Source organism: Rhinopithecus roxellana, chromosome 7 (assembly GCF_007565055.1).
Source record: "Rhinopithecus roxellana isolate Shanxi Qingling chromosome 7, ASM756505v1, whole genome shotgun sequence".
Taxonomy (NCBI): domain Eukaryota; kingdom Metazoa; phylum Chordata; class Mammalia; order Primates; family Cercopithecidae; genus Rhinopithecus; species Rhinopithecus roxellana.
The window spans coordinates 2,891,075-2,918,940 of record NC_044555.1 but is presented as its reverse complement, the minus strand read 5'-3'; the positions used below and the strand labels follow the sequence as shown (position 1 = coordinate 2,918,940).

Genomic DNA, 27,866 nt, shown 5'->3' with positions numbered 1-27,866 from the left:
TCTCGCTCTGTTGCCCAGGCTGGAGTGCAGTGGTGCAATCTCGGCTCATGGCAAGCTCTGCCTCCCGGGTTCATACCATTCTCCTGCCTCAGCCTCCCGAGTAGCTGGGACTACAGGTGCCCGCCACCACGCCTGGCTAATTGTTTTTTTTTTTTTTTTTTTTTTTAATTTTTTTTTTTTTTTTTAGTAGAGACGGGGTTTCACCGTGTTAACCAGTATGGTCTCGATCTCCTGACCTTGTGATCCACCCACCTCAGCCTCCCAAAGTGCTGGGATTACAGGCGTGAGCCACCGCGCCCAGCCTGAATGGGAGTTTTGATGGAACATGTTCACATCATGATAATACCTATTATCTTTATATTCTGAATGTCAAAACAAAATTAGAACAATTTTCCCTTATTTCCTTACAATACATCTGTCTTAATAATTCTAAGCTTTCCTGATTTCAGTATTAATCTCTATTTTGAAAAAGGCAGTATGTTTATAAGATATCAAGTAAACTAAGTTTATGGAACTTGTAACAACATTTTTAACAACCTTTCTCCCTATAGAGTTCATGGTAGACATGAATTTATTCAAAACTAGTGTGTAGAAAAATACCATTAACGAAAGCTCTGAAATTATATTAGAGGAGCTTAATAATGTTACATGAGAAATAATAAAATGTTATTTATGATTTTTGATATATTTTACCCACTATATATGGCCATATCTATGAAAACTTTAGTAATATCTACTAATGCAAATATGGTAGTAAATTGTGTCTGCAGGTGCTGATACCATAGTAGATAAAATATGATAACTTTATTTTAAAATATTGTATTTAAAGAATGAAAATACAGTACTGGGAAAGACTATTTTATCTATTCTCTCACTCTTGAATAAAAAAAAAATCCAGAAAAAATACCTTATTTTGCTAAGATTACATCAATTTATTTCTCAAATGTGTATAGGGTTATTTTTTTCTGATCATAAATGTATGTCTCTTCATTATAAAAATACATTGAAAGTGATAGAAGAAACCAAAAGAATAAATGTAAATAATGATGTCATATTTCAAAAATTCGACATTTTTCTAGATATTGATCCAGTCTAAATCTCTTTTCAGAAGACTCCCTCCTGTGTAGGTTCCTCAACTATTCTGCAATGTTATTTCCTCTTGCTCTGTTCTTGTAGAAAGGAGACACGTTGTCACCATGTCAAATACAGAAAATGGTGCATGTATCACATCATTGTCTCTGTCCATTGTTTGCCAGAGGGCCTCACAGTTTTTCAGGTGGTGGGCAACTGGATGTCATGCTGCTCTTGTACAATCGAACACAATTCATTATGTATATGGTTCTTTCATTTTAAGAAAATTTAACTTTTATTAGCTGGGAAAAAAAAGAAGGTATTTTTAAGTTGTTTAGAAATGTGAAATTCAAATTTTCATACTGCAAAAGAGATTCAACTGCAAACACAGGCACACTTGTCTAGTGTTAGAACAAGTTGTCATACAAACTCAAATTAGCTGCCTCCACGTTGTCTTTGTTAACAAGTGTTTGTTTGCTCCTTGTTCCATCATCCAGAAATGCTCTTTAGCAGGAATAGATGGAACACAGTCGCAGTGACTTCTTCCTGTCTTTAAAAATTGGGATGACATTTGCCCATCTGCAGTGTTAACATAGTTCCTCAAAGACTACTGGGAGTGGGGTAGGACTGTATTGCACAAGTTCTCTCATTTCCCTAGAATGTTATTGGTCCAGGGCCAGAGATTTTAGCTCATTTAGAGCAGCAAGGTGCTCTTTTAAAATTCCCTCACCTATTTTGGGCTTCATTTCCCTTATACGGTTATGCCTTTGCCAGTCTGATGAACATTCTCCTTGACAGAGCAGACAAGCAAAAGGAGCTGTGCGCTGTTGCTTTCTGTGTCATCTCTATCCCTAACCTTCTCCCTTCTGCCCCAATCAGTGAACCTTCATCTTTCTGGTTCTTCTTCCTCCAAATGGAAGTTAAAAGGCCCTGAATGTTGTCTTTAACATTATCACAAGCCTCAATTCATTCCAAGCTCAGCGTTTCCTCATTGTTTATACACTTCTATGTTGTTCTTCCAATATTTGCCCTCAGTTCTCTGTCCCTCATTTCTTCCCATGTTCATACTCCATTAGAATCTGAGAACCTTTGAGGTTGTCTATACAGTGGCACACATCTTGTTAGACACCACCCATTGTTTTATACTGACTGGAATGATTTGCCTTTATATTGTCAAAATTTTATTCGAAAGAGCTTTTACAGGCTTTCTTGAGCCATTTTCTCTTTAAATTCAAGATCATTGGATCACTACACTTTTTCCTTTTTAATCTAATGAACATACTCCCCCACATACACACACATGTTCCTGAAAGATGGATGCCACTTGACTCGTCTTATAGATTGTCTAAATTGATCATTTTGTGTGGGGATAAAAGAGTGAATTGTGTAATATCCCTGATGGTTCACGAAGTCTGTTCCCGTATAACCTGATTAGTCTTTCGAACCCTTTTAAATTCTGTCTGCAAATGACTGAGGTTTGGCAATCAGCCTATTTCAGTTCTTTTCTTGCATAAGAAGAGTCCGTATGTACTGTGTGAAGTAAGAGAGAGAAAGTACTTAGATTTGTTGGATGCCCTGATTGTTAGCATGGCTAAGGTATTGTGTAAGTAAGGAGAGCGGTCAAAAATGATATTGTTTTTATTTCTTAATTGAAGTAAAATTTTATATAAGATGAAACAGACTTATTTGGGAGAGGAGGAAGAGTTTGTTCTTACATAACATTTCAACCTGTCATATTTAGTTGAGAATTTCAATCTGTCAAGATACTTTGTATAATATTCAGATTCTGCCATCTAATATATTTTCCATGCTTTCTTACTGGATGTGACTGTGGCAGGCGTATAAGTTAGTATAGATATTAAATCCTCAATCTGTTAACTTTTGTCAGGTGGTCCCACTGAAAAAGTGACACCTCAATTAAAAAAAAAAAATTCCATTACCGCAGAAAGTTTTTTCATGCTACCTTCCAGTCAGTTCCCAGCCCCAATAGGCACCTATTCTTCTGATTTATATCACCATAGATTACTTTTGTCTTTTTAAAAATGTATATAAATGAAATCATACAATATGTACTATTTTGATCAGCGTACTACTTTTGAGACTCATCCATGTAAATATATCAGTTGTTCATTCCTTTATTGATGATTAATATTCCATTGTATAGATATACCACAATTTATTCTCCTTTTGATGCACATTTCAGGTTGCTTTCAGTTTTTGGCTATTATAAAGATGCTGTGGACATTTGTGTACAGGCCATTTTGTGAGCATATGTTTTAGTTTAGTTTGAGTAACTCTGTAGAAGTGAAATGACTGGGTCGAATGTTTAACTTTATGAGATATTGTCAAACAGTATCTAAACAGTTTTCTGAAGTGGTTGTGCCATTTTACAATGCCACCAGTGATGACTGAGAGTTCCAGTTACTCTACATCTTTGTCCATGTTTGGTCTTGTCAGTCATTTTAATTTTTGCCATTTTATAGAATATGAAGTAGTATCTTGTTGTGGTTTTAACTTGTATTCCTCTGATTACTAGCACTATTAAGCATCTTTTCATGGATTTATTGGACATTCATATAGATTATGTCGTTCAAGATTGTACCTTTATGATTATTGGGTGAAAATAGTATCATTTTGAAGTCATTCATATAACTTGAAGACTGGGAATGACAGACATTTTCCTGTTTTGTTTCTTTTTCCTTTATCTGAGGAGTCTACTAGAATGCGGTGTTGCTGCTTGAGCAGCATTGCATTAGCTTTGTAAAAGCTCTGTTCTCTGGCATCCCCACCACTAATATAAAGTGCAGAACATTTGAAATGTGCTATACTCTTAGAGATTCCTTCAAAGTGCACAAAAATTCTACAGTTGCACCACCTACCAGTAAAAGAAACTCAGTCACTCATTTAGTCATTTAGTAAAAAAAAAAAAAAAAAAAAAAAAAAAAAAAAAAAAAAAAAAAAAAAAAAATTAACTGATGAGCATGGTGGAAACCTCAAAGGTAAAGAAGACAATGTCCCTGAATTAAAGACAATCATAAATTTTCAATCAAAATAATAAAATTTAGGCTGGGCATGGTGGCTCATGCCTATGATCCTAGCACTTTGGAAGGCTAAGGTGGGAGGATTATTTGAGGTCAGGAGTTCAAGACCAGCCTCAGCAAAAAAGTGAGACTCTGTCTCCACAAAAAATTTTTAAAAATTGTCTGGGTGTGGTGGTATGCACCTGTGGTCTCAGCTACTCAAGAGGCTGAGGTGGAGGATCACTAGAGCCCAGGAGTTGGAGGCTACAGTGAGCTATGATTGTACCACTGCACTCAAACTTGCATAACAGAATGAGTCCTTGTCTCTAATAATAATCATAACAAAATTTAATTTTTATAGACTATGTAAAACAGTAAAGTAGATACAGTTCAAGTACAGTATGATTTTATAGGATAGATAACTTTTGCTTGAAAATGTATTCACAATAGAGATAGTATTTGGGGCACATGTTTATCCATTTAACAAAAATGTTTTGAGCACTACCAGGTAGCAACACTTTACTAGGCACTAGAGTGAGAAAAGATTATAGTTCCTGCTCATGAATCTCATGGTCTAGTAAATTGGAATGAAAAGATTACATAAGTAGAGATAAAGACACACATGATGGAGGATGGAGAATAGTTGAAGGTCTGGAGAATGACCAGGACATCACTGTGAATTATGTAATTGTGCTAAAACATGGATGAAGACTCGGAAAGTCATTGAAAGAAGCCTAAAAAGGTATCTCTCAGGGATGCTATGAGGTTCTGAATGTTATATAAGCTATTTGGGCTTCAATAGGCAGGCACTGAGTATTCAGTGTAAATTTTGGAGCAGGGAATCCACCAGAAGAACTGTGTATCTGGAGGATTAATCTGGAAAGATTGTGTAGAATGTTATGCAGTGAACAAGTTTTAGAGGAAACAATTAGGAGGGTGTATTCATAACATAGGTGAAATGTAATGAATAACCAGGCTGGAGGAAAAGCGATAATGATGGAATCAACTAGGCAAGAAGTATAACAATCAGGATCAGTAAAATGGAATTTGGATTGGGGAAATGATAAAAAAGAGACAAAACACAGTTGAACTGGTGGTATCCATACTGGAAAATACAGATGTCATTCAAATAAATAATGTAATGAATATAAGAAGCCAGTTTTGGGAGTGATGTAGATGTTGGCTTGAAAATATTTCCTTTGAGGTTTCAGTCAAATGAAAAGGTCCTGAATGCTACGTGGTAGCTTAAGAGGGAAGCGTTCCTAGAGAGAAAAAATTAGAAAAGATTCACATTTGATAATTTAATCTTTTCCTTCATACAAGCTAGATTGATAAGAAAGTAAAACCTATAGTTTTCACCACTTTTTTACAACTATCCCTAACCTTTTAGATATTCACATGAATAATTGAGAAAAATCTAACAGATGACTTGCTTATGTCATTTGTCTGCTTTATCCTTAGGTTCCTCTGGCTTGTATATTGTTCAATAAAATACAGATCATTGATAGTGTACAATGTACTGATAATGGAGAGAGAATCCATTCTTGTGCATTTTTTTTTTTATTTGCAGAGGGCATGCTCAGTCAACAAGAAATGCACAATTGTTTTTATCATCACCTCTTCTCATCTAATTTCACGAAGGAGAGGAATATTACCATACAACAGATAATGAGTTGGAAAATAAGAAACCTAACCTCAGAACTTAAGACTTGGGGGAAAAAAAGAGTAATTCGTGTTTAATGCCTGTATAACTTGGCAAGAGGGACATATAAGGCTTAGTGATGGCCAACATGTGCTTAGATGTGGATTGTTAGCTGATGTCTCGGGGGTTCTGTAATCTAAGCTAAATGCTCAAAATCAATTAATTGATGTTAGACACAGAGATCTGTTTTGATCCCTCTTTATCGTATTTCTAGGCCTTTGTGTTCTCAAGAGCCTGAGAAATGAATGCTTTCCTTAATAACTTGTTATTTGTGGTAGGAGATGAAACTTTGATAAAAACACAATTGTTTTTAAATGTCTCTTTTTCACTCTAGGCTGTGGTATATATTTCAAAAAGTTACTTTTGAACCTTTCCAGAATGAGAAAGCAATCAAGAAGACTATAATATTTTGCTTAGTTTTCTGCTTAATTTATCAACAAATATTTCTTAAGCAATTATTAAGCTGAGCAGTGCTCAGCGCTATGCTTGGTGATATAGAAAATGGGGAAAAGACTGTCTTTAAGGCCTTTATAATAATAATTACCTCAACTTGTCTGTTTCTTCTCCTTACCATTTTGCCAACATCATTGATCTATCTTGTTCTCAAAGCAATTGCCATAGTTATATTGTAACACAGCATTTTCTAGGCTGTCCCCATTAAACTGAGAGTGTTGACAAGAAAATACAGCTTATTTATCATTGTAAAACTTCAGATACCTACTAGTTACCCTAAATTAAATATTTGTTGGAGTCAGTCACACTGAAGAGAACACTTACTGCATTGAACAATTTACCTTCATTAGACAGCATTTAAAGACTATGCCATAGCAAAAGCCCATGGAATTCTTGTGAACACAGAACAGAAGTGTATTAAGGAACAAGCTTAATTCTGTTCTCTTAAAGCACAACACTTTCTCAAAATATATTTTGAAATCATCTTTGACCATTGTTTTTTTACTAATAGGTGGGTGGGAGTTAGGGTAGGAAAACATAAGCAGCTTCATCAAAACAATATTCTATTTTCTTCAAATTTGTGGAGAATCATACGGCCTCTCAATTTTCCACATTATGCTAATTATGATATTAATCTCTCTGCCAGCAAATGAAAATAATACATATTAGATGTAACAAATGTCAATAATGACAAAATTAGTCATCATGCAGACACTCAGGGATTCCCAAAATATGTTTGGATTATGATTGCTAGCTTTGAGTTTGCCCAGAATCATTTCAATAAAAATAAGGGACTCAAACACATTTGGAACAAAACTCACATCATAAATTTTAGACATAGCTCTGCCAATAATGCTCTCAGTTATATTTTCAGTCCTAATATTTCCTCTGCCTTCCAGACCAGTATCTTCAACTGTCTGATTGATACTCTCTCCTTTGTTTCTATCCTCAATGCATTAAGGCCTGTGTATTAACTTTCCAAATATCACTTGGTTCCATGCACTTCTCTCCATTTCTGCCACTGACTCCTCCTTGATCCAAGCGACCATCTTTCCTCACTTTAACTACCATGATATCTCCTACTTGGTCTCCTTACTTCTAATCCAGGGCTCCTCCAATCCATTCATCCTCCTGCAGAGAATGATGACTAGCACCTTCCACAATGTCTGGATAATAGGAGGTATCCAATCAATAATTGACTTACAGAGTGAAAATATAGGCATGGCAAATACCAGTAGAGAATTACAGGGTTTTAGAACCAATGACATTAGATCTTTCAATCAAATATTTCCAGTCTATAATCAAGTTTAATTACACATTGTCTTATTTTGGAAAAAACAATTTTGGTGTCTTTTTCTCTATGCACACATACATATTGTATCACCCTCTACCTGCCAAATGACTTTTGAAGAATTATTTATGTGGCTCCAAATTAATAATACCTCTAGCAAGAAGAGAAATTAGAAAGTTTAAAATGACGTATGCCTCCTTTGGAATATTATGTACTGAGACAGTGTTTTTTGAGTTACATGCAATATGTTCCACAATGAAACATTTAATGTGTTCAGAATCATGCTAATAATTATGTAGAAATAATTTTATGCCTGAAGTCGTGTGTTCTATAACCAGGATTACTTAATAAGAAAGCAAGTACGGCTGTGAACAAGATGCCTTTGTATCAGAGAAAGGCCAATTTGTTTTCTTAACAAATCTAAGTAAATGGAGACAAAAACACAGCCCTTAAATGTTTTCTATTTGTCCTGAAGTTCTCATGAATAAGTTAGAAGGCAAGAAGCATTAAATAAATCCATGAACTTTAGAGAGAGCTAACATTTATTTTAACAAAGTAAAACCTATTCGCTTTGCAAAATTCTGTACTTTGTAACAACAGTTTTCTTTAAAGCAAGAGCCACCAATTCAAATGCCTTTACAGAATGATTTGAATGCATTCATAGCCCACCTAAAGGCATTCAAATTATTAAACAAAGTTCTAATGCCAAAATATGTCTGGGGCCAGACTTAAAATGTAGCCCTCAGTGTCGGAGGGCAAAAATTTAACATAAATATATTATCCTCACTTTAGGTAGCACTGTATTGAATCTCTACTTGAAATTGAGGAATATATGATTTTTTTTTTTTTGGCCCAGGGCATCATTTCTTGGAGGAGAAAGAAAAACAACCCAAGATACCCTTATAAAACATTTAGTACTTAAAGCTCTTTATGATGAATTCATTTTGGTATACACATTAATAATAATGATAATAACAAATATATATATATATTATATATATATATAATATATATATATATAACTGATGTGAATAAGATAAATACATCGAAAGGAAATTTCATTGTAATTTGATATTAGGTAAATGTCCCATTAAAATAAATTGCTACTGTACATACTTTTCCTTCAGTTCATTGGCAGGATGTTTGCTTTGGAAAAGAAAGTCTATTTCTAGTTTTAGAAGGAATAGAAGGAATTCTCATTATTCTTTTATAGCAACCATTATCAGGAGCAGATGGGAAATTGTACCAAGAGCATATCTACTATTATACCTCACAGGAAAAAGACAGTATTAAATGAAATCTAACAAGGCCTGCTCCTGACTCTAGTTCCTGTAACAAACAAACACAAACATTTATATGGTTTCAGCATTTATATTAGTAAGATACAATAAATGTTTACTGAAATGAAAAAAAAAAAGATAACAGGAGAAAGAACAGGCTAAAAAGATGCATTTTATGTCTGATTGTTCATTGTAAAGACTGTTCCTTTTTAAAATAATCAAATTTTTATTTTATATACAGGGGGAAAATATACAGGCTTGTCACAAGGGGGATTGTGCATGATGCTGAGGTTTGGGGTACAGATATCATCACCCAAATAGTGAGCATAGTACCTGATGGGTGGTTTTTCAACCAATGCGCACCCTCCCTTCTTCCCACCTCTACTGGTCTGCGGTATCTGTTGTTCCCATATTTACATCCATGTAGGCTCTATGTTTAGCTCCCACTTATAAGTGAGAACATACAGTATTTGTTTTTCCTGTTCCTGCATTAATTTGCTTATGATTATGGTCTCCAACTGCATCCATGCGTCTGCAAAGAACATGATTTCATTCTTTTTATGACTATGTAGTATTTCATGGTGTATATGTAGCACATTTTCTTTATCCAATCTACCATTGCTTCACAACTAGGTGAATTCCATGTCTTTGCTATTGTGAGTAACACAAGACAGGACCTTTTTATTTGACTGAGTTACTTGCAAATTGCTAATAAAAGATCTGGAGGTCCTTAACTAAAAGTTGAATCTGCAGTGCAGTTCAAATTTAGAGACGTATTTTCTGTTCAAGAGAAGAAAGCCCTCGTTTCGTCTTGCTGTAAAGTCCAATACATATGAAAATGACACAAATAGAAATATTTTATGAATACCTATACAAAGGAGTGGCACTTAGTTCCCCTAGAATTCTTAAAAGGCCTCTAGAAAGAGGGAACTTTTATGCTAACTATTAAAGATGAGTAATGAATTTGTCCTACACAGCTTAACAGTATCGTCAAGGAAGTAGAAAGTTATTCAGTTTTACTGGGTATTGGAGCTAAGCTCGAAAGTGAGGAGAAGTGGCTGAGAAGGCAGTGGGGAGGAGAGAATGATCCTTTCCATGCTCCCTGTTGTACTAACATGTTTGGATATTATCTTGTAGCTCATATATGGACTGGATTCTTGTCCTCCTCATTCTGAGCTCTCCTTGACTTTTATTCTTACCTCCTGTAACTTTCATTCTTTCTTTACTCAAAAAAGGCCATTATTTCAGCCATTTTCACTGTTTTCTTATCCTTCCTAGTTTCTTTTCTATACTATTTTTCCACTCTTTTTTTTCTGTACTATTTTGCCCTCTCTCCATTTTCCTAACTGCTGGATTTCCCCAATTTTAGCCATCTTTCAATTGTTCTAACTATCTTCAGATGCTCCCTCAAGGTTATCAGACCTTCCACCGAGATGGAATCCCTTAGTCTATGGACAGGCTAAGTGGAATGAATCCTGTTGCTGGGCTTAGCATATGCCCTGAATTCATTCGTGCATTTATTTTGCTTCTTTACAAAAATCCATCATCCGATAGAAGTTGAAAGATACTTCCTGAAGCATATTAAAATCTCTGAAAACAGTATTGACTATATTGTCTAATAATTAACGTGACTGGTAAAATAGTTTTATTTATCATTGAGAAAAGTATCAGGAACTGTATTTCAAACTCCTGAATTCTTGACACTGACAAAGAGGCAATGAGAATGATCTTAGGATTAAAAAAAAGAAGAAAAAAGCACCATATTTGTAGGAAATTGCACCATAAAAGTCTCAGTTTCACAACTCTCCTCAAGTTTCATTTTATTACATCTTTTATCTTCACCAATCAGTAAACTGGGTTAATGATTAACCTGTCTCAAAATAATTCATGAACAAAATTACAAGTAAATCTCAGTATTGGATTCTTGAAACATCTCCTTGTTCAAAGAAGGTTCCTTTTTCTTCCCTCTATTTCCCTGTATTTATCTTTTCTTCCAGTTGCATTTTATCTCTTCTGTTTTTCTATTTTGCTCCCTAGTTTGTGATTTTTTGCCAGTTGTTTCCTACATAATTCATCCAATTTGTCATTGTACAATTTCTTATAACTGCTTCTCAGCTTATTCCTTTTCTTCATTTGTCACATTTTATTTTTCATCTGTTGTGTTTTCATACAGTTTTGGAAAGTTTTACAAATAGACTTTTTAAAAAAAATGTATGTAATGCTTTCATAGAAAAGGTAGTAGTTTCTTTTCTTATATCCTTCCCTGTATAAAAATAAAAATGTAGCAGTTCTGTCTTTGCCTGTATTTCCTCTTTCCTTCTCCAAATTTGACCAGACTTGAAGGACTTAGATATATAATAGTGTTATTTTCTATAATTTAGGAATACCTTTTGACTTAAAAAGCAGAAGAGAAGTTGAAAATAATATCGTAATTCTACATGTCCTTCCTGCTTCCCTATTCTCTCCACATGTTTGTAACCTCCCCTTTCTTTTTTAGTGTCTCTTTTTCATAAACCTTTGTCCTCAGAAATTCTGATTCAGTAGACTTAAAATGGAATTCTGGGCTTTTTATATTTTGAAAAGCTCCCCATGGGAGTTAGATATGCACTTCTTATTAAAAAACGAATGCTTAATATTGGAATCAAAACACAATAAGCTTTCTAACTATGATGAATAATCCAACAGATTTAATTATGATTTTCTTTTTGTCCAGAACCAAGACTAGATGTTAATTGCCAGAGAAATAGATAAGAATGACTATGACAACAGTATATTAATATGATATCAAAGCTTGGAAATTTTATTGGTAATGAATAATTCAGTACTTAAAATATTTAGAAGCTATATAATTAAAATTAATTAATGTAGTTCACTATGTGAATAAAGTTGATTGAGATTTTACATTTAATTTTGTAAATCCAATGTTATCTTTTCCAGCTCAGAAAACACCATGTACAAGTTATTACTTTCTGTTTTGATCCCTTATTTTTCTCTCTTATGCTTTATCACTGAAAACTCTCCTTGAGCAGGCCATGCACTGTAAATATTTCTCCTGGTTGCAAAACCTCGTCATACAAATGCAATAGACTATTTAATGAGCTCTTCTTTCACAAAATTAAAAAAAAAAAAAAACCTGAAAGCCCTGATTTGAGATTCTATATAAATGATATTTAGATCTAACAATTTTAAATTATTGCTTCGCTCTTAGCTATTCAATTCTATCTCTTATTTGGGAAACTGAAATAATAAAGATATTGCTGATTCTACAATTAGGTTGTAAAAGTCACTGTAGCCATCAGCCATGAAGGAAAAGGGCCAAGTTCAAAACTACAAAGCAAAGAGGCTGGGATAAAAAATGCTGCAGCAGCTTTAGTTTATGGCATTATAAGCAGGAATAAGAATTCCTTGATTACTTAACAAAGACTCAAAAGGCATTTACTCCATTACCTTACAACTCAAAGTGATATTCCTGGACCAGCAGTATTGGCATTATTTTTGAAGTTTGTAAAAAAATACAGAATTTTGGTGCCTCCATGGACCTAATGAAGCAGGACTTGCAGTTTAATAAGATCTCCAGGATATTTTTATGCACATTAAAGTCTAAGAAGCACCGCTATGGTATACATCTGATGTGTGCCCATGCATTTTTTTAAAAGTATGAAGTATAGTTGTAAGTATTGAACACTCATGAAGGAACAAATATGAACCATGGTCTTTACCCTCTAAATACCTCCCTGATGTCTGTTTTAAGCAAAAATTTTTTACCGTTTTAGTAGTCACTGATGCTTGCATGATCCAGTTTATTCCAAAACAGTGGTGATTCTCATGTAATAGTTCATGTTGCCTTAATAATTTACGTTGTCTCAAGTTCTCTGCCCAGGCCCCAATATACACCAAGGGCTGTACTCCTCCCCTAACTCCTGCTCTCGTACAGTGACATAGAGCCCAATTTTATACACCTGGTCACATCATGGAGATTGCATACCACAGGCCTTAACTTCCGCCACACTCTCGCTGCCTTTAACCTTCCATATGCCTAAGTCCTATGCTTCTTTAAATTCCAAATTTATCCAGAAGTCTCCTCTGCTCATCCTTTTCGCTGAGATCATCCCTCTTCTGGCCTACCATGTATTGATCACCTTACTTTTTTATCCTACTGTATGTAGTATAACAAATTATCACTTACAACTGTGTCTTATTTTTTTCAACTAGATTATGTACTGCCTAAGACCTAGAAAATTGTGCTTATTTATTTGAATCTCTAGGAGGATCAGTAATAAGTATTAATACTAATGACACTAAGGTGATGATGAGCCTGAACTTCCTCCCTTCCTTTCTTCCTACTTCTCTCCTTTCCTCCCTTCTTTTCTTCCTCCATTCCTTCCTCCACTTTTTCTCCACTTTCCTTATTCATAAATTCATGCATTCACTCAGCAAATGCTTATTGAAACCTTCCATGCACCAGACATTGTACCAAACAATAGGAAACAATCATGAATAAGACACAATATCTGACCTCAGAGAATTTATGATATAAAAGTAATGGCAAAAACCGTGATTACTTTCGCACCAACCTAATATATAGACACAGTTTGTTATGACTGGTGTCTCTATTACTAAGCAATGACTGTCACATGCAACACTGATCTGAACAGGTGGTAAAGAGTGAGATGTAAGCAATGGAGCAAAGCCAACTAGTTACAAGGAAATATCACATGTTTACTAGAGCACATCGCATGGGCATTCAAGAGAGTATGGGCAGGACAGCTTGTGAATAGTTCAGTAACTGCATAGTTTTATATTCATTGTGAGGCACCGTGTCACTGGAATAATGACCTTGTTATCATTTTTTGCTGATTTACAGAGTATTTGAATTGCTAAAAGTATGCTACCAAAATTTCCAGTATTCAAAAATAATTTTGCTTGCTTGAATGTAGTAAAAAAAAAAAAAGCCAAGAAATTTATGTGAAATGAGAGTCTAAGGGAGCTTTACCTCAGTCTCAGAAAATATGCATTCATTCCTTCATTTAGCAAGCATGTACTGGTGTCTACTATAAGCTTGCTATTGTGTCAAGGAGTAGGAGAATATAAAAATATTAGAGAATTTGAATCACATCTATTAGGAGAATTTTCTACATATTGACATTATTCTGTCAGTGACACAAGGATTTGAGTCATTTAGATTTAAATATGGTAGGTATCTCAAGTTCTTAGATATTATTTCATTTTCTAAGGTTCATATTTAGTTAATATGTTGTTTTAATTGCCTTACAAATTCTAGATTATCTTTTTTAAAAAAAGTTAAATAGAACGTAATGGCCAGTTTTATTTAATGGTAAAAAGCATTTTTGTTTTTGTGTGTACTTGGTTATAATATTCTCCTTTTCAATTGAACTATTTTTCTGATACTTTACTCTTAAAATTTCATTCAGGAAAAAAAGTAAACAATATTTAAGCTTGACAATCATAAAAATGTTCTGGTGACTATAGATTTTTTTAAAATTTATTACTGTACCTTACGGATATCTTGATGGGATGCTCCTGAAAGCAATTAATTCTCAGTTTTATGTGGCTTATAATGCAAAATACATTGATGTAGACAGAATTTGAAATAAATTTTCTTCTACAATAGCAATTAGTTTTATTTAAATATCTCTAGAGGTTTTTTAAATACTGTGACTAAACTATATTTGTTCTTTTTCACCTCTCTTATCCACAATCACTAAGAAACCCAAATACTTTGTTCATGTTTAAATTTTACAACATTTCATAGGCTGTTAAACATGGAACATCCTTGTGGGGACAAGAAATCGAATTTGCTCTTGAGAAGGTTTCCAACTAATTGATTTGTAGGACATTATAACATCCTCTAGCTGACAAGCTTACAAAAATAAAAACTGGAGCTAACCGAGAGGGTGCTTTTTTCCCTGACACATAAAAGGTGTCTTTCTGTCTTGTATCCTTTGGATAGGGGCATGTCAGTTTCATAGGGAAATTTTCACATGGAGCTTTTATATTTCTTCCTTTGCCAGTACAACTGCATGTGGTAGCACATTGTTTAATCTTTTCTCAAATAAAAAGACACGGGGCTTCATTTTTGTTTTGCCTTTTTGATATCTTACAGGAACTCCAGGATGGCATCGGGCAGCGGCAAACTGTTGTCAGAACATTGAATGCAACTGGGGAAGAAATAATTCAGCAATCCTCAAAAACAGATGCCAGTATTCTACAGGAAAAATTGGGGAGCCTGAATCTGCGGTGGCAGGAGGTCTGCAAACAGCTATCAGAAAGAAAAAAGAGGTAGGGTGACAGATCAAATAGGAATTATAACATTTTAGCAGACCTTTTTAAGCTGTCCTTAAAAAATATTTCATTAGAGATTAGAAGCAGGGTGAAAGGCACTAACAGTAAGGAACCTATCAACCGTTAACAACAGCAGTAAATAAATTTTTTATTTTTTATTTTTATATACTAAAATATGTACTTGTTGCTAGTTAGTGGTTTTCTGCTATTTTAAACTTTAAGTTTGCTTTAAAAATCCCACATGATTGCTTAAAGGTGAATATCTTCAATATATTTTAACTTCAAGTGAAAGGCACTAACAGTAAGGAACCCATCAACCGTTAACAACAGCAGTAAATAAATTTTTTATTTTTTTATATACTAAAATATATACTTGTTGCTAGTTAGTGGTTTTCTGCTATTTTAAACTTTAAGTTTGCTTTAAAAATCCCACATGATTGCTTAAAGGTGAATATCTTCAATATATTTTAACTTCAAGCTGAATCTCAGTTGTTTTTCAAGAAGATTTTAAAAAGCAATTATAAAAAGCAATTATAAACGATTGTTTTGTAAGAAAGACAGATCTTTGCTTAGTATGAAGCTAAAAACAGTGATAGTGATATTTACCTCTAGTTTCACCACATGTGTGAATACATTCTTGAAGGGGAACTTGAGCCAAAAATGTCCAAGTTTAATGGGGAAAACAAAACCTCAGAAAGGTTACCGTCAAATTCAGTCATCACTTAAATTTCCCTTGGAATGAACTGAAGGCACAGAAAGCCAAATGAGTGGTGCTGCAGTTGGAAAGCATAGATGGTTTATAAATGGGATTTTGTATTATGCTTCCAGTTGTTGATGTTAATGTGTCTTGTTTCATAAAGGAAGACTTGGCCTTTATTTATCAAATGAGAATATTGTTATGAGCAATGAAAACTTTGTTCTGTTGCCAAGCTCTTGCATCCCACCCATGGGATCCACATAGTAGGTGGATTTTAATATTCAGGAAGCTAGAACAACTCACTGATGAATGTCTTTGGTTATGATGTATTAAAAAGAAGATTTTAGAATTATGTCAATTGTCTTTGCCCACCTCCTCTTTCCCTCTTTATTCATGTTACATTTTTCAAAAAGTAGATACAATTCATATTTTGTACAAAAGAAACACATTAGTTGACCTAAACACACACACACACACACACACACACACGCACACCACACACCACACACACACATCTTGCCAAAGTTAAAGAATAATAGCCTCATCGAAAGATATTTTGTATTAAGTCTTGGTTTTGAAAATCTTCTTGATTATGGATAGATAAAATAAAGAACTAAATTTTGTAGTTAAACTGCTTCCTTAGGTAAGTCATATACTTTTTTCCCAGATTGAAATTCTTCTATTAATCATACAAGTATGTTATTATTTAGGTAACTGATGTGCTTATAGTATGAACAGGTATAAACCTGTATAATGTCATTTCTCAACTAGGCTCAATCTAATCCAAATTAAAATAGTAAGAAATGAGAAAATTAACAAAAAATTGAGTACCATACTATAAATATATACATATAGGGAGAGAATTCATAAAGTGGATTAAATCGATTGGAAGATTATTTTTCTATAATATATAAAGTATTGTTTCCTATTTTTAAATGTCTTACTCATATAGTATTTGAATAGAGTATATTAATATTCCCTCTGATAACTCTAATTCACCTGAATTTTCAAAATCTTGTTATCTGTTATTGGGCTCTAAAGGCACATTATAATTTATAAATAGAGATGTAGCAATATGCCTGTTTCACCAGATAAGCTCTAAAACGTTAGATCTTTCTAATTTTATAAGAAAGTGGTATATGCTGACTCTGTTGTTAAATATTATACACATTTTATGTTAATTACAGCTAGGGATTTGGCTATAATTAGGAAAAAATTTTCCCATTTAAACATGTTGACCTACATTAAATATTGCACTTTTGTGCTTTAAAAAGCCAAGTTCAGCTTCCTTGAGTTTTTTTTTTTAAGCTCAGCTTTTAAAGTTGTCTATTTCACGCTACATTTTAAAAATAAATGTTAACATATTTAAATTTCCACTGAGATCACTTTTGTGGCATACTTCCTCAGGATTTTTATATCATTTAAATTTTATGAAATGTAAAAATGTAATAAAATATAAGTGCTGGTTCTGCCAATATACTCATAGCTATTTTTAAACATCCAGTAGCAAATCAAGTAAAAATTATAAAATAATATTTTATGAATAATATGTTAACCTAACAATTATAGAAGGGCTGTAAACATGAACCTACTGCTAATCAATAGTGTACTCTCAGTGCAAGCCAAGCAGAAGTTAGATGGAGATAGAAGTTATTTATTGCACAGGTGAAAAATAAGATGCCTATTCAACTTAACAACGGTACTCTTAGTTTGTAATGGACTTTAAGTACAGCAGTTAGAAATATTTAACATGTTTTAGTCCAGGGACATCAATGAAAGAAAGCGTATAATTCAAGCTAGATATCTATATGGAGCCGTGTAGTTGCATAATTTTAAGTCTTTTGAAATTTTAAGATATTAGAAATAGAAAAAACATCTCAAAAGTTCAAATAATAGTGGACATCCATTAAGGTTAGTCTATGTTGGAAGCAAATGAAGTATGAAATATAGTCAGTTAGCTATGCAGTTTAAGATAGACAATTCACTACTGCTCCAATTATGTAACAGAAGAACTGGATAACATCTATAGGTTTAAGCATGATAATAATGAGTTTAATGATGGCATAGCCACCAAAACTATTTTTGTAAATGAAGGATGTGCAAATAAAAACCTATCAGCTATAAGGGAAAGTCATAGGTTAATACACAACAAGTCTGTGGACAAGTCTTTAAGCAAGTGTCCATGAATAGCAAGGGGTGCCATGCTCTTCGTTGGAGAAAAATATTACCTATTTGTCTTTACTAACCTCTAACTGAAATTGAGCATTCCTTTTCATTTTGAATGTAGGCAAAAAAAAAAAAAAAATCACAGTAATACTAGTAATACCTATGAAGTAACAAATATGTGCATATCTCAGTTACAATAAATATATCAAAATGTCATTTATGCTTATTACTACTTCAAAACTGCAGTACTTATTATATCTGCTACAGGATCTTATTATTGGGCTTTAAAACATTATTCTGAGGAATCTCAGGCTTCAACAGATTGCCAAAGAAGTCCAAGGCATAAACAAATGATCCTAGCCTGCTGTCTGTTTATCTGCCCAGAATCTCATCCTAATTTACTGTGGTTTCAGTCATTTTAATGTGCTGTCACTATCTTCATACACTCCTTTTCTTCTGGAGCATTCTAGGAGAAGACGTACCAGTCAAGGGATTCTGGGGAGCCAGGCTTTCAAGCAATGGATTGCTGACAATATAATGAAGAGGATTTTACTTAGAATCATCTCAGTTGATAAAAGATTGAATGTGAGATGGAAGCAAGGCAGTGGGAAGTGGAATTCCTAAATTGAGGAAGCTCTGAATCATAACCCTTAGCAATAATAATAAGATTTTAAAACATTACAGTTCTTTCTTCTTTTAGATAAGTCTGATATTGCTCATCCCATTTCACAGATAAGGCAATTATTCCACTAATATGCATTAAGGAATAGTGATTTTAATTTAAGTGTTACCTTACTGAAAATATTTTTGAATTTTTTCTTTCCCGAAGTCTTTTTGTGAACAATTTCAAACATATAGAAAAACTGAAAAAATAGCAAAATGTATGCCCATATACACTCTTTTCCTCCCCCTAAATTCTTAGAGTCAACAATTATTAACATTTTGCCATATTTGCTTTTTCTCTCTCTCTACCCCCTCTGTGTCTCTCATATATAGGACATCTCATACACAAACACACACACGCATAAACATACACACACACATACACATACACACACACACATACACACACACATACATACACATACACACACATACACACACACATACACACACATGCATACACACACATACACACACATATACACACACATACACACACAGGCATACACACACATACACACACACATATATACACACACATACACACACATACACTTTTTAAAATATTTGCAAATAAGTTATAAATACCACTATACCCGTAAATAATTCAGCATGTGTCACTTTGAAATACAGACATGCCATATATAACCATGCCTGTTTATTATACTCTCCTCCAAATTAAATATAATATTACATTATTATTAATATTCATTGCATATTCACATTTCCTTCATAGTTCAAAAATGTCTTTTATATTTTGCAGAGGAGTTAGTACCAACATCTTATCATGGCTCATGCATTACATTTGGCTATTATGATTTTTTTATCCTTTTTAGTCTAAAATAGCCCTTCCACATTTTTTTCACCAATATTGAAATTTGAAAATGTCCAAGACACCAGCCTCAAAATATGTCTCATCTTTCAGGATTTGTTTTATTTTGTTTCCCCTGATGGAATTACTTAACTTGTTCTCTATTCTCTGAATTTCTAGTAAACCGGAAGTTAGGTCTAAATAAGACTCCAGGAGATGCATATCAAACATTTTTGGCTAGAATATTTCGTACAAGATGCTGTGTATTTTGTATTACATCACATCAGGAGCTGCATCATATGAAGTAGTCTCACTAAATGCTGCAAAGTTGTATTACTTGCTTCAGGTGGTGACTGACAGATCTTGCATTATAATGTCACATTTTTTCTTTGCAATTAATAAATCATCTAATGGCTTTAGTATCCATTGATGATGCTTCCCTAACTCCATTATTACACTGGGGCTTGCAAAATGGAGATTTTCCTGATCTAACATGATCTTACATTTACCACCTGACTTTCTTCTGTTAAAAAAAGAGGTTTTTCCTCTATATTTATGTCAAAATGGACTCAATTTTTTTTTTATTATTATTATACTTTAAGTTCTAGGGTACATGTGCATAACATGCAGGTTTGTTACATATGTATATTTGTGCCATGTTGGTGTGCTGCACCCATCAACTCATCAGCACCCATCAATTCATCATTTATATCATGTATAACTCCCCAATGCAATCCCTCCCCCTTCCCCCCTCACCATGATAGGCCCCAGTGTGTGATGTTCCCCTTCCCGAGTCCAAGTGATGTCATTGTTCAGTTCCCACCTATGAGTGAGAACATGCGGTGTTTGGTTTTCTCTTCTTGTGATAGTTTGCTAAGAATGATGGTTTCCAGCTGCATCCATGTCCCTACAAAGGACGCAAACTCATCCTTTTTTATGGCTGCATAGTATTCCATGGTGTATATGTGCCACATTTTCTTAATCCAGTCTGTCACAGATGGACATTTGGGTTGATTCCAAGTCTTTGCTATTGTGAATAGTGCCGCAATAAACATACGTGTGCATGTGTCTTTGTAGTAGAATAATTTATAATCCTTTGGGTATATACCCAGTAGTGGGATGGCTGGGTCATATGGTACATCTAGTTCTAGATCCTTGAGGAATCGCCATACTGTTTTCCATAATGGTTGAACTAGTTTACAATCCCACCAACAGTGTAAAAGTGTTCCTATTTCTCCATATCCTCTCCAACAACTGTTGTTTCCTGATTTTTTAATGATTGCCATTCTAACTGGTGTGAGATGGTATCTCATTGTGGTTTTGATTTGCATTACTCTGATGGCGAGTGATGACGAGCATTTTTTCATGTGTCTGTTGGCTGTATGAATGTCTTCTTTTGAGGAATGTCTGTTCATATCCTTTGCCCACTTTTTGATGGAGTTGTTTGTTTTCTTCTTGTTTATTTGTTTGAGTTCTTTGTAGATTCTGGATATTAGCCCTTTGTCAGATGAGTAGATTGCAAAAATGTTCTCCCATTCTGTAGGTTGCCTGTTCACTCTGATGGTAGTTTCTTTTGCTGTGCAGAAGCTCTTTAGTTTAATGAGATCCCATTTGTCAATTTTGGCTTTTGCTGCCGTTGCTTTTGGTGTTTTAGACATGAAGTCCTTGCCCATGCCTATGTCCTGAATGGTATTGTCTAGGTTTTCTTCCAGGGTTTTTATGGTATTAGGTCTAACATTTAAGTCTCTAATCCATCTTGAATTAATCTTCGTATAAGGAGTAAGGAAAGGATCCAGTTTCAGCTTTCTACTTATGGCTAGCCAATTTTCCCAGCACCATTTATTAAATAGGGAATCCTTTCCCCATTTCTTGTTTCTCTCAGGTTTGTCAAAGATCAGATGGCTGTAGATGTGTGGTATTATTTCTGAGGACTCTGTTCTGTTCCATTGGTCTATAGCTCTGTTTTGGTACCAGTACCATGCTGTTTTGGTTACTGTAGCCTTGTAGTATACTTTGAAGTCAGGTACCGTGATGCCTCCAGCTTTGTCCTTTTGACTTAGGATTGTCTTGGCAATGCGGGCGCTTTTTTGGTTCCATATGAACTTTAAAGCAGTTTTTTCCAATTCTGCCAAGAAACTCATTGGTAGCTTGATGGGGATGGCATTGAATCTATAAATAACCTTGGGCAGTATGGCCATTTTCACGATATCGATTCTTCCTATCCATGAGCATGGTATGTTCTTCCATTTGTTTGTGTCCTCTTTGATTTCACTGAGCAGTGGTTTGTAGTTCTCCTTGAAGAGGTCCTTGACATCCCTTGTAAGTTGGATTCCTAGGTATTTTATTTTCTTTGAAGCAATTGTGAATGGAAGTTCATTCCTGATATGGCTCTCTGTTTGTCTGTTACTGGTGTATAAGAATGCTTGTGATTGTTGCACATTAATTTTGTATCCTGAAACTTTGCTGAAGTTGCTTATCAGCTTAAGGAGATTTTGGGCTGAGACGATGGGGTTTTCTAAATATACAATCATGTCATCTGCAAACAGGGACAATTTGACTTCTTCTTTTCCTAACTGAATACCCTTGATTTCTTTCTCTTGCCTGATTGCCCTAGCCAGAACTTCCAAGACTATGTTGAATAGGAGTGGTGAGAGAGGGCATCCCTGTCTTCTGCCAGTTTTCAAAGGGAATTTTTCCAGTTTTTGCCCATTCAGTATGATATTACCTGTGGCTTTGTCATAAATAGCTCTTATTATTTTGAGGTACGTTCCATCGATACCGAATTTGTTGAGAGTTTTTAGCATGAAGGGCTGTTGAATTTTGTCAAAAGCCTTTTCTGCATCTATTGAGATAATCATGTGGTTCTTGACTTTGGTTCTGTTTATATGCTGGATTATGTTTATTGATTTGCGAATGTTGAACCAGCCTTTCATCCCAGGGATGAAGCCCACTTGATCATGGTGGATAAGCTTTTTGATGTGCTGCTGAATCCGGTTTGCCAGTATTTTATTGAGAATTTTTGCATCGATGTTCATCAGGGATATTGGTCTAAAATTCTCTTTTTTTGTTGTGTCTCTGCCAGGCTTTGGTATCAGGATGATGTTGGCCTCATAAAATGAGTTCAGGAGGACTCCCTCTTTTTCAATTGATTGGAATAGTTTCAGAAGGAATGGTACCAGCTCCTCCTTGTACCTCTGGTAGAATTCAGCTGTGAATCCATCTGGTCCTAGACATTTTTTGGTGGGTAGGCTATTAATTGTTGCTTCAATTTCAGAGCCTGCTATTGGTCTATTCAGGGATTCAACTTCTTCCTGGTTTAGTCTTGGGAGAGTGTAAGTGTCCAGGAAATTATCCATTTCTTCTAGATTTTCTAGTTGATTTGCGTAGAAGTATTTATAGTATTCTCTGATGGTAGTTTGTATTTCTGTGGGGTCGGTGGTGATATCCCCTTTATCATTTTTTATTGCATCTATTTGATTCCTCTCTCTTTTCTTCTTTATTAGTCTTGCTAGCGGTCTGTCAATTTTGTTGATCTTTTCCAAAAACCAACTCCTGGATTCATTGATTTTTTGGAGGGTTTTTTGTGTCTCTATCTCCTTCAGTTCTGCTCTGATCTTAGTTATTTCTTGCCTTCTACTAGCTTTTGAATGTGTTTGCTCTTGCCTCTCTAGTTCTTTTAATTATGATGTTAGAGTGTCAATTTTAGATCTTTCCTGCTTTCTCTTGTGGGCATTTAGTGCTATAAATTTCCCTCTACACACTGCTTTAAATGTGTCCCAGAGATTCTGGTATGTTGTATCTTTGTTCTCATTGGTTTCAAAGAACATCTTTATTTCTGCCTTCATTTCATTATGTACCCAGTAGTCATTCAGGAGCAGGTTGTTCAGTTTCCATGTAGTTGAGCGGTTTTGATTGAGTTTCTTAGTCCTGAGTTCTAGTTTGATTGCACTGTGGTCTGAGAGACAGTTTGTTATAATTTCTGTTCTTTTAAATTTGCTGAGGAGTGCTTTACTTCCAATTATGTGGTCAATTTTGGAATAAGTGCGATGTGGTGCTGAGAAGAATGTATATTCTGTTGATTTGGGGTGGAGAGTTCTATAGATGTCTATTAGGTCCGCTTGGTGCAGAGATGAGTTCAATTCCTGGATATGCTTGTTAACTTTCTTTCTCGTTGATCTGTCTAATGTTGACAGTGGAGTGTTGAAGTCTCCCATTATTATTGTATGGGAGTCTAAGTCTCTTTGTAAGTCTCTAAGGACTTGGTATGAATCTGGGTGCTCCTGTATTGGGTGCATATATATTTAGGATAGTTAGCTCTTCCTGTTGAATTGATCCCTTTACCATTATGTAATGGCCTTCTTTGTCTCTTTTGATCCTTGATGGTTTAAAGTTTGTTTTATCAGAGACTAGGATTGCAACCCCTGCTTTTTTTTTTGTCCTCCATTTGCTTGGTAGATCTTCCTGCTTCCCTTTATTTTGAGCCTATGTATGTCTCTGCCTGTGAGATGGGTCTCCTGAATACAGCAGACTGATGGGTCTTGACTCTTTATCAAGTTTGCCAGTCTGTGTGTTTTAATTGTAGCATTTAGTCCATTTACATTCAAGGTTAATATTGTTATGTGTAAACTTGATCCTGCCATTATGATATTAACTGGTTATTTTGCTCGTTAGTTGATGCAGTGTCTTCCTAGCCTCGATGGTCTTTACATTTTGGCATGTTTTTGCAATGGCTGGTACCGGTTGTTCCTTTCCATGTTTAGGGCTTCCTTCAGGGTCTCTTGTAAGGCAGGCCTGGTGGTGACAAAATCTCTAAGCATTTGCTTATCTGTAAAGGATTTTATTTCTCCCTCACTTATGAAATTAGTTTGGCTGGATATGAAATTCTGGGTTTAAAATTCTTTTATTTAAGAACGTTGAATATTGGCCCCCAGTCTCTTCTGGCTTGTAGAGTTTCTGCCAAGGGATCTGCTGTTAGTCTGATGGGCTTCCCTTTGTGGGTAACCCGACCTTTCTCTCTGGCTGCCCTTAAGATTTTTTCCTTCATTTCAACTTTGGTGAATCTGGCAATTATGTGTCTTGGAGTTGCTCTTCTGGAGGAGTATCTTTGTGGCGTTCTCTGTATTTCCTGAATTTGAATGTTGGCCTGCCCTACTAGGTTGGGGAAGTTCTCCTGGATGATATCCTGAAGAGTGTTTTCCAACTTGGTTCCATTTTCCCCCTCACTTTCAGGCACCCCAATCAGACGTAGATTTGGTCTTTTTACATAATCCCATACTTCTTGTAGGCTTTGTTCATTTCTTTTTCTTCTTTTTTCTTTTGGTTTCTCTTCTCGCTTCATTTCATTCATTTGATCCTCAATCGCTGATACTCTTTCTTCCAGTTGATCGAGTCAGTTACTGAAGCTTGTGCATTTGTCACTTATTTCTCGTGTCATGGTTTTCATCTCTGTCATTTCGTTTATGACCTTCTCTGCATTAATTAGTCTAGCTGTCTATTCTTCCACTCTTTTTTCAAGATTTTTAGTTTCTTTGCGCTGGGTACGTAATTCCTCCTTTAGCTCTGAGAAGTTTGATGGACTGAAGCCTTCTTCTCTCATCTCGTCAAAGTCATTCTCTGACCAGCTTCGATCCGTTGCTGGCGATGGGCTGCGCTTCTTTGCAGGGGGAGATGCGCTCTTATATTTTGAATTTCCAGCTTTTCTGCCCTGCTTTTTCCCCATCTTTGTGGTTTTATCTGTCTCTGGTCTTTGATGATGGTGACGTACTGATGGGGTTTTGGTATAGGTGTCCTTCCTGTTTGATAATTTTCCTTCTGACAGTCAGGACCCTCAGCTATAGGTCTGTTGGAGATTGCTTGAGGTCCACTCCAGACCCTGTTTGCCTGGGTATCAGCAGCAGAGGTTGCAGAAGATAGAATATTGCTGAACAGCGAGTGTACCTGTCTGATTCTTCCTTTGGAAGCTTCTTCTCAGGGGTGTACTCCACCCTGTGAGGTGTGGGGTGTCAGACTGCCCCTAGTGGGGGATGTTTCCCAGTTAGGCTACTCAGGGGTCAGGGACCCACTTGAGCAGGCAGTCTGTCTGTTCTCAGATCTCAACCTCCATGTTGGGAGATCCACTGCTCTCTTCAAAGCTGTCAGACAGAGTCGTTCGCGTCTGCTCAGGCCTCTGTTGCTTCCCCTGTTGTTTTTTTAGCTGAGCCCTGCCCCCAGAGGGGGCATATATAGAGACAGGCAGGTTTCCTTGAGCTGCTGTGAGCTCCACCCAGTTCGAGCTTCCCAGCGGCTTTGTTTACCTACTTAAGCCTCAGCAATGGCGGGCGCCCCTCCCTCAGCCTCGCTGCTGCCTTGCGGTTAGATCGCCGCAGACTACTGTGTTAACAATGAGGGAGGCTCCGTGGGCGTGGGACCCTCCCGGCTAGGCGAGGGATATATTCTTCTGGTGTGCCCGTTGCTTAAAGCGTGGTATTGGGGTGGGAGTTACCCGATTTTCCAGGTGTTGTGTGTCTCAGTTCCCCTGGCTAGAAAAAGGGATTCCCTTCCCCCTTGCACTTCCCAGGTGAGGCGATGCCTCGCCCTACTTCAGCTCTCGCTGGTCAGGCTGCAGCAGCTGACCAGCACCGATTGTCCGGCACTCCCTAGTGAGATGACCCCAGTACCTCAGTTGAAAATGCAGAAATCACTGGTCTTCTGTGTTGCTCGCACTGGGAGTTGGAGACTGGAGCTGTTCCTATTCGGCCATCTTGCTCCGCCCCCGACTCATAAATTTTTATTTATTCAATATATTATTATGAATTACAGTTATTATTCTTGCCCAGAGCTTCCTGCTCAATTGTCCCAGGCTCATCTTGGACTTTTCCTACCTCAGATTTAGAATTACCCATTTTTTTCAAGGAACTTTTGTTACTTTTAGAGGTGAGTAGTACGTAGAAACCTACATCTGGGTAGTAGCCCCTTCTCAATGGAATATTTTCACCTTTCTGGCAAGCAGTCCCAAAGGAGATAATGTTTTCAGATTACTTTTGAAAGGATTCTTGACAAATCTCTTTCAGAATACATGGAAGTTAAAAGTAAGTCTGGACATGTTAAAAAGCCCTTGTTGTGTGAGACTTCATGTACAGTCATTAAGTTATTATTCCTTTAAACCTCTCTACTTCCGAATTCTTAAACCAAAATGTACCAGTATTTAATCTATGCTGGTTTGCCATGCAAATTAATGGTGTCAATAAGATAACGGGAGGCATTCGTAAATGTACTTAAAGGAAGAAATTATTGTTTAAAGACCTTAGCTCATTGTTTGCATGCAAATAGATGTTGTTAATTAGAAATGAGCCTTATCTAATTCATTAAAGTAGGCCTAGTAGGTCCTCTTCTTGAAAATTTCCATGAACAATTCATATTACTCTATTCACTTCCTTGTAAGACAACTGTTTTCTCTTAAGTTTTCTTTAACTTTGGCTTCTCACAAATTCAGACCCCCCTAACCAAATAGCTTTCAACCAAATAGCTTTATAGCATCTTATTTCCTACAAATTAAAAGCCAATATTTTAATGACTTAAATGGTTCTTCACAGTGTGTGCAATATTTTAAATGTACCCAGTATATCCGTGTGAACCAGTGCTACAAGCCTGCTCACACATTCACATTTTGCCCCCAGGATCTGTCCAGTCCACTGGCTCTGTACTCAAACTTCCTTTTTTTCTCATTGCCCGTTTTGACCTTGACTCTCCATCCAGCCCAGAGTTTATAAACTGAGTACCCACAGGCTGAATCCTGAATGCATGCAGTGTTTTTGCATAGCCTTTGTCTTAACTAATTGACAACTTTTAAAAATTGAGAGACCTAATTATTTTTAATTGGCAGAATTAGGATTTTTATTTTATTTTTTTATTATACTTTAAGTTCTAGGGTACATGTACACAACATGCAGGTTTGTTACATATGTATACATGTGGCATGTTGGTGTGCTGCACCCATTAACCCATCATTTACATTAGGTATAATTTAAAAAACAAAATGGGGATTTCTGTTTTCTTTTGAAAATTTAGATCTGGCTGCTAGGCACTCATTACTATATTTTCTCTTGGCACCATCAGCTACAACTGAGTAACAGATGTTTCAGTATCTTGCTACTCAAAGTGTGGTCTCTAGTCCAGAGCACAGACATCACCTGGGAGTTGCTAAAAAATGCAGAATCCAATAAATAACAGTCAGCATTTTAATAAGATTTCCAAGTGATTCATGAGCACATTAAAGTTTGAGAAGCATTGCCTTGGGTAAGCAAGCTTTGTCCTCAGTTTGCAGCACCTGTCCCACTTTGCTCATTTATATTAATTGCTTTTCCATAGATATTTGATTTTTTAATACCTCATACAGACCTTTGTATGATGATGATGGTTAGGGTGGTGGTG

The 27,866-nt window shown here is 35.6% G+C and overlaps 1 protein-coding gene across 3 annotated transcripts in view; it reads left to right on the top strand.

The window, feature by feature from the left end:
* DMD (dystrophin) overlaps positions 1-27,866 on the top strand; it is a 2,245,117-nt gene that overhangs the window by 1,295,995 nt on the left and 921,256 nt on the right. For all 3 annotated transcript variants that reach the window (XM_030933724.1, XM_030933725.1, XM_030933726.1), the window contains one exon: positions 14,942-15,117. In XM_030933724.1, coding sequence (XP_030789584.1) covers positions 14,942-15,117 — 176 coding nt within the window. The remainder of the gene's footprint in view (positions 1-14,941; positions 15,118-27,866) is intronic.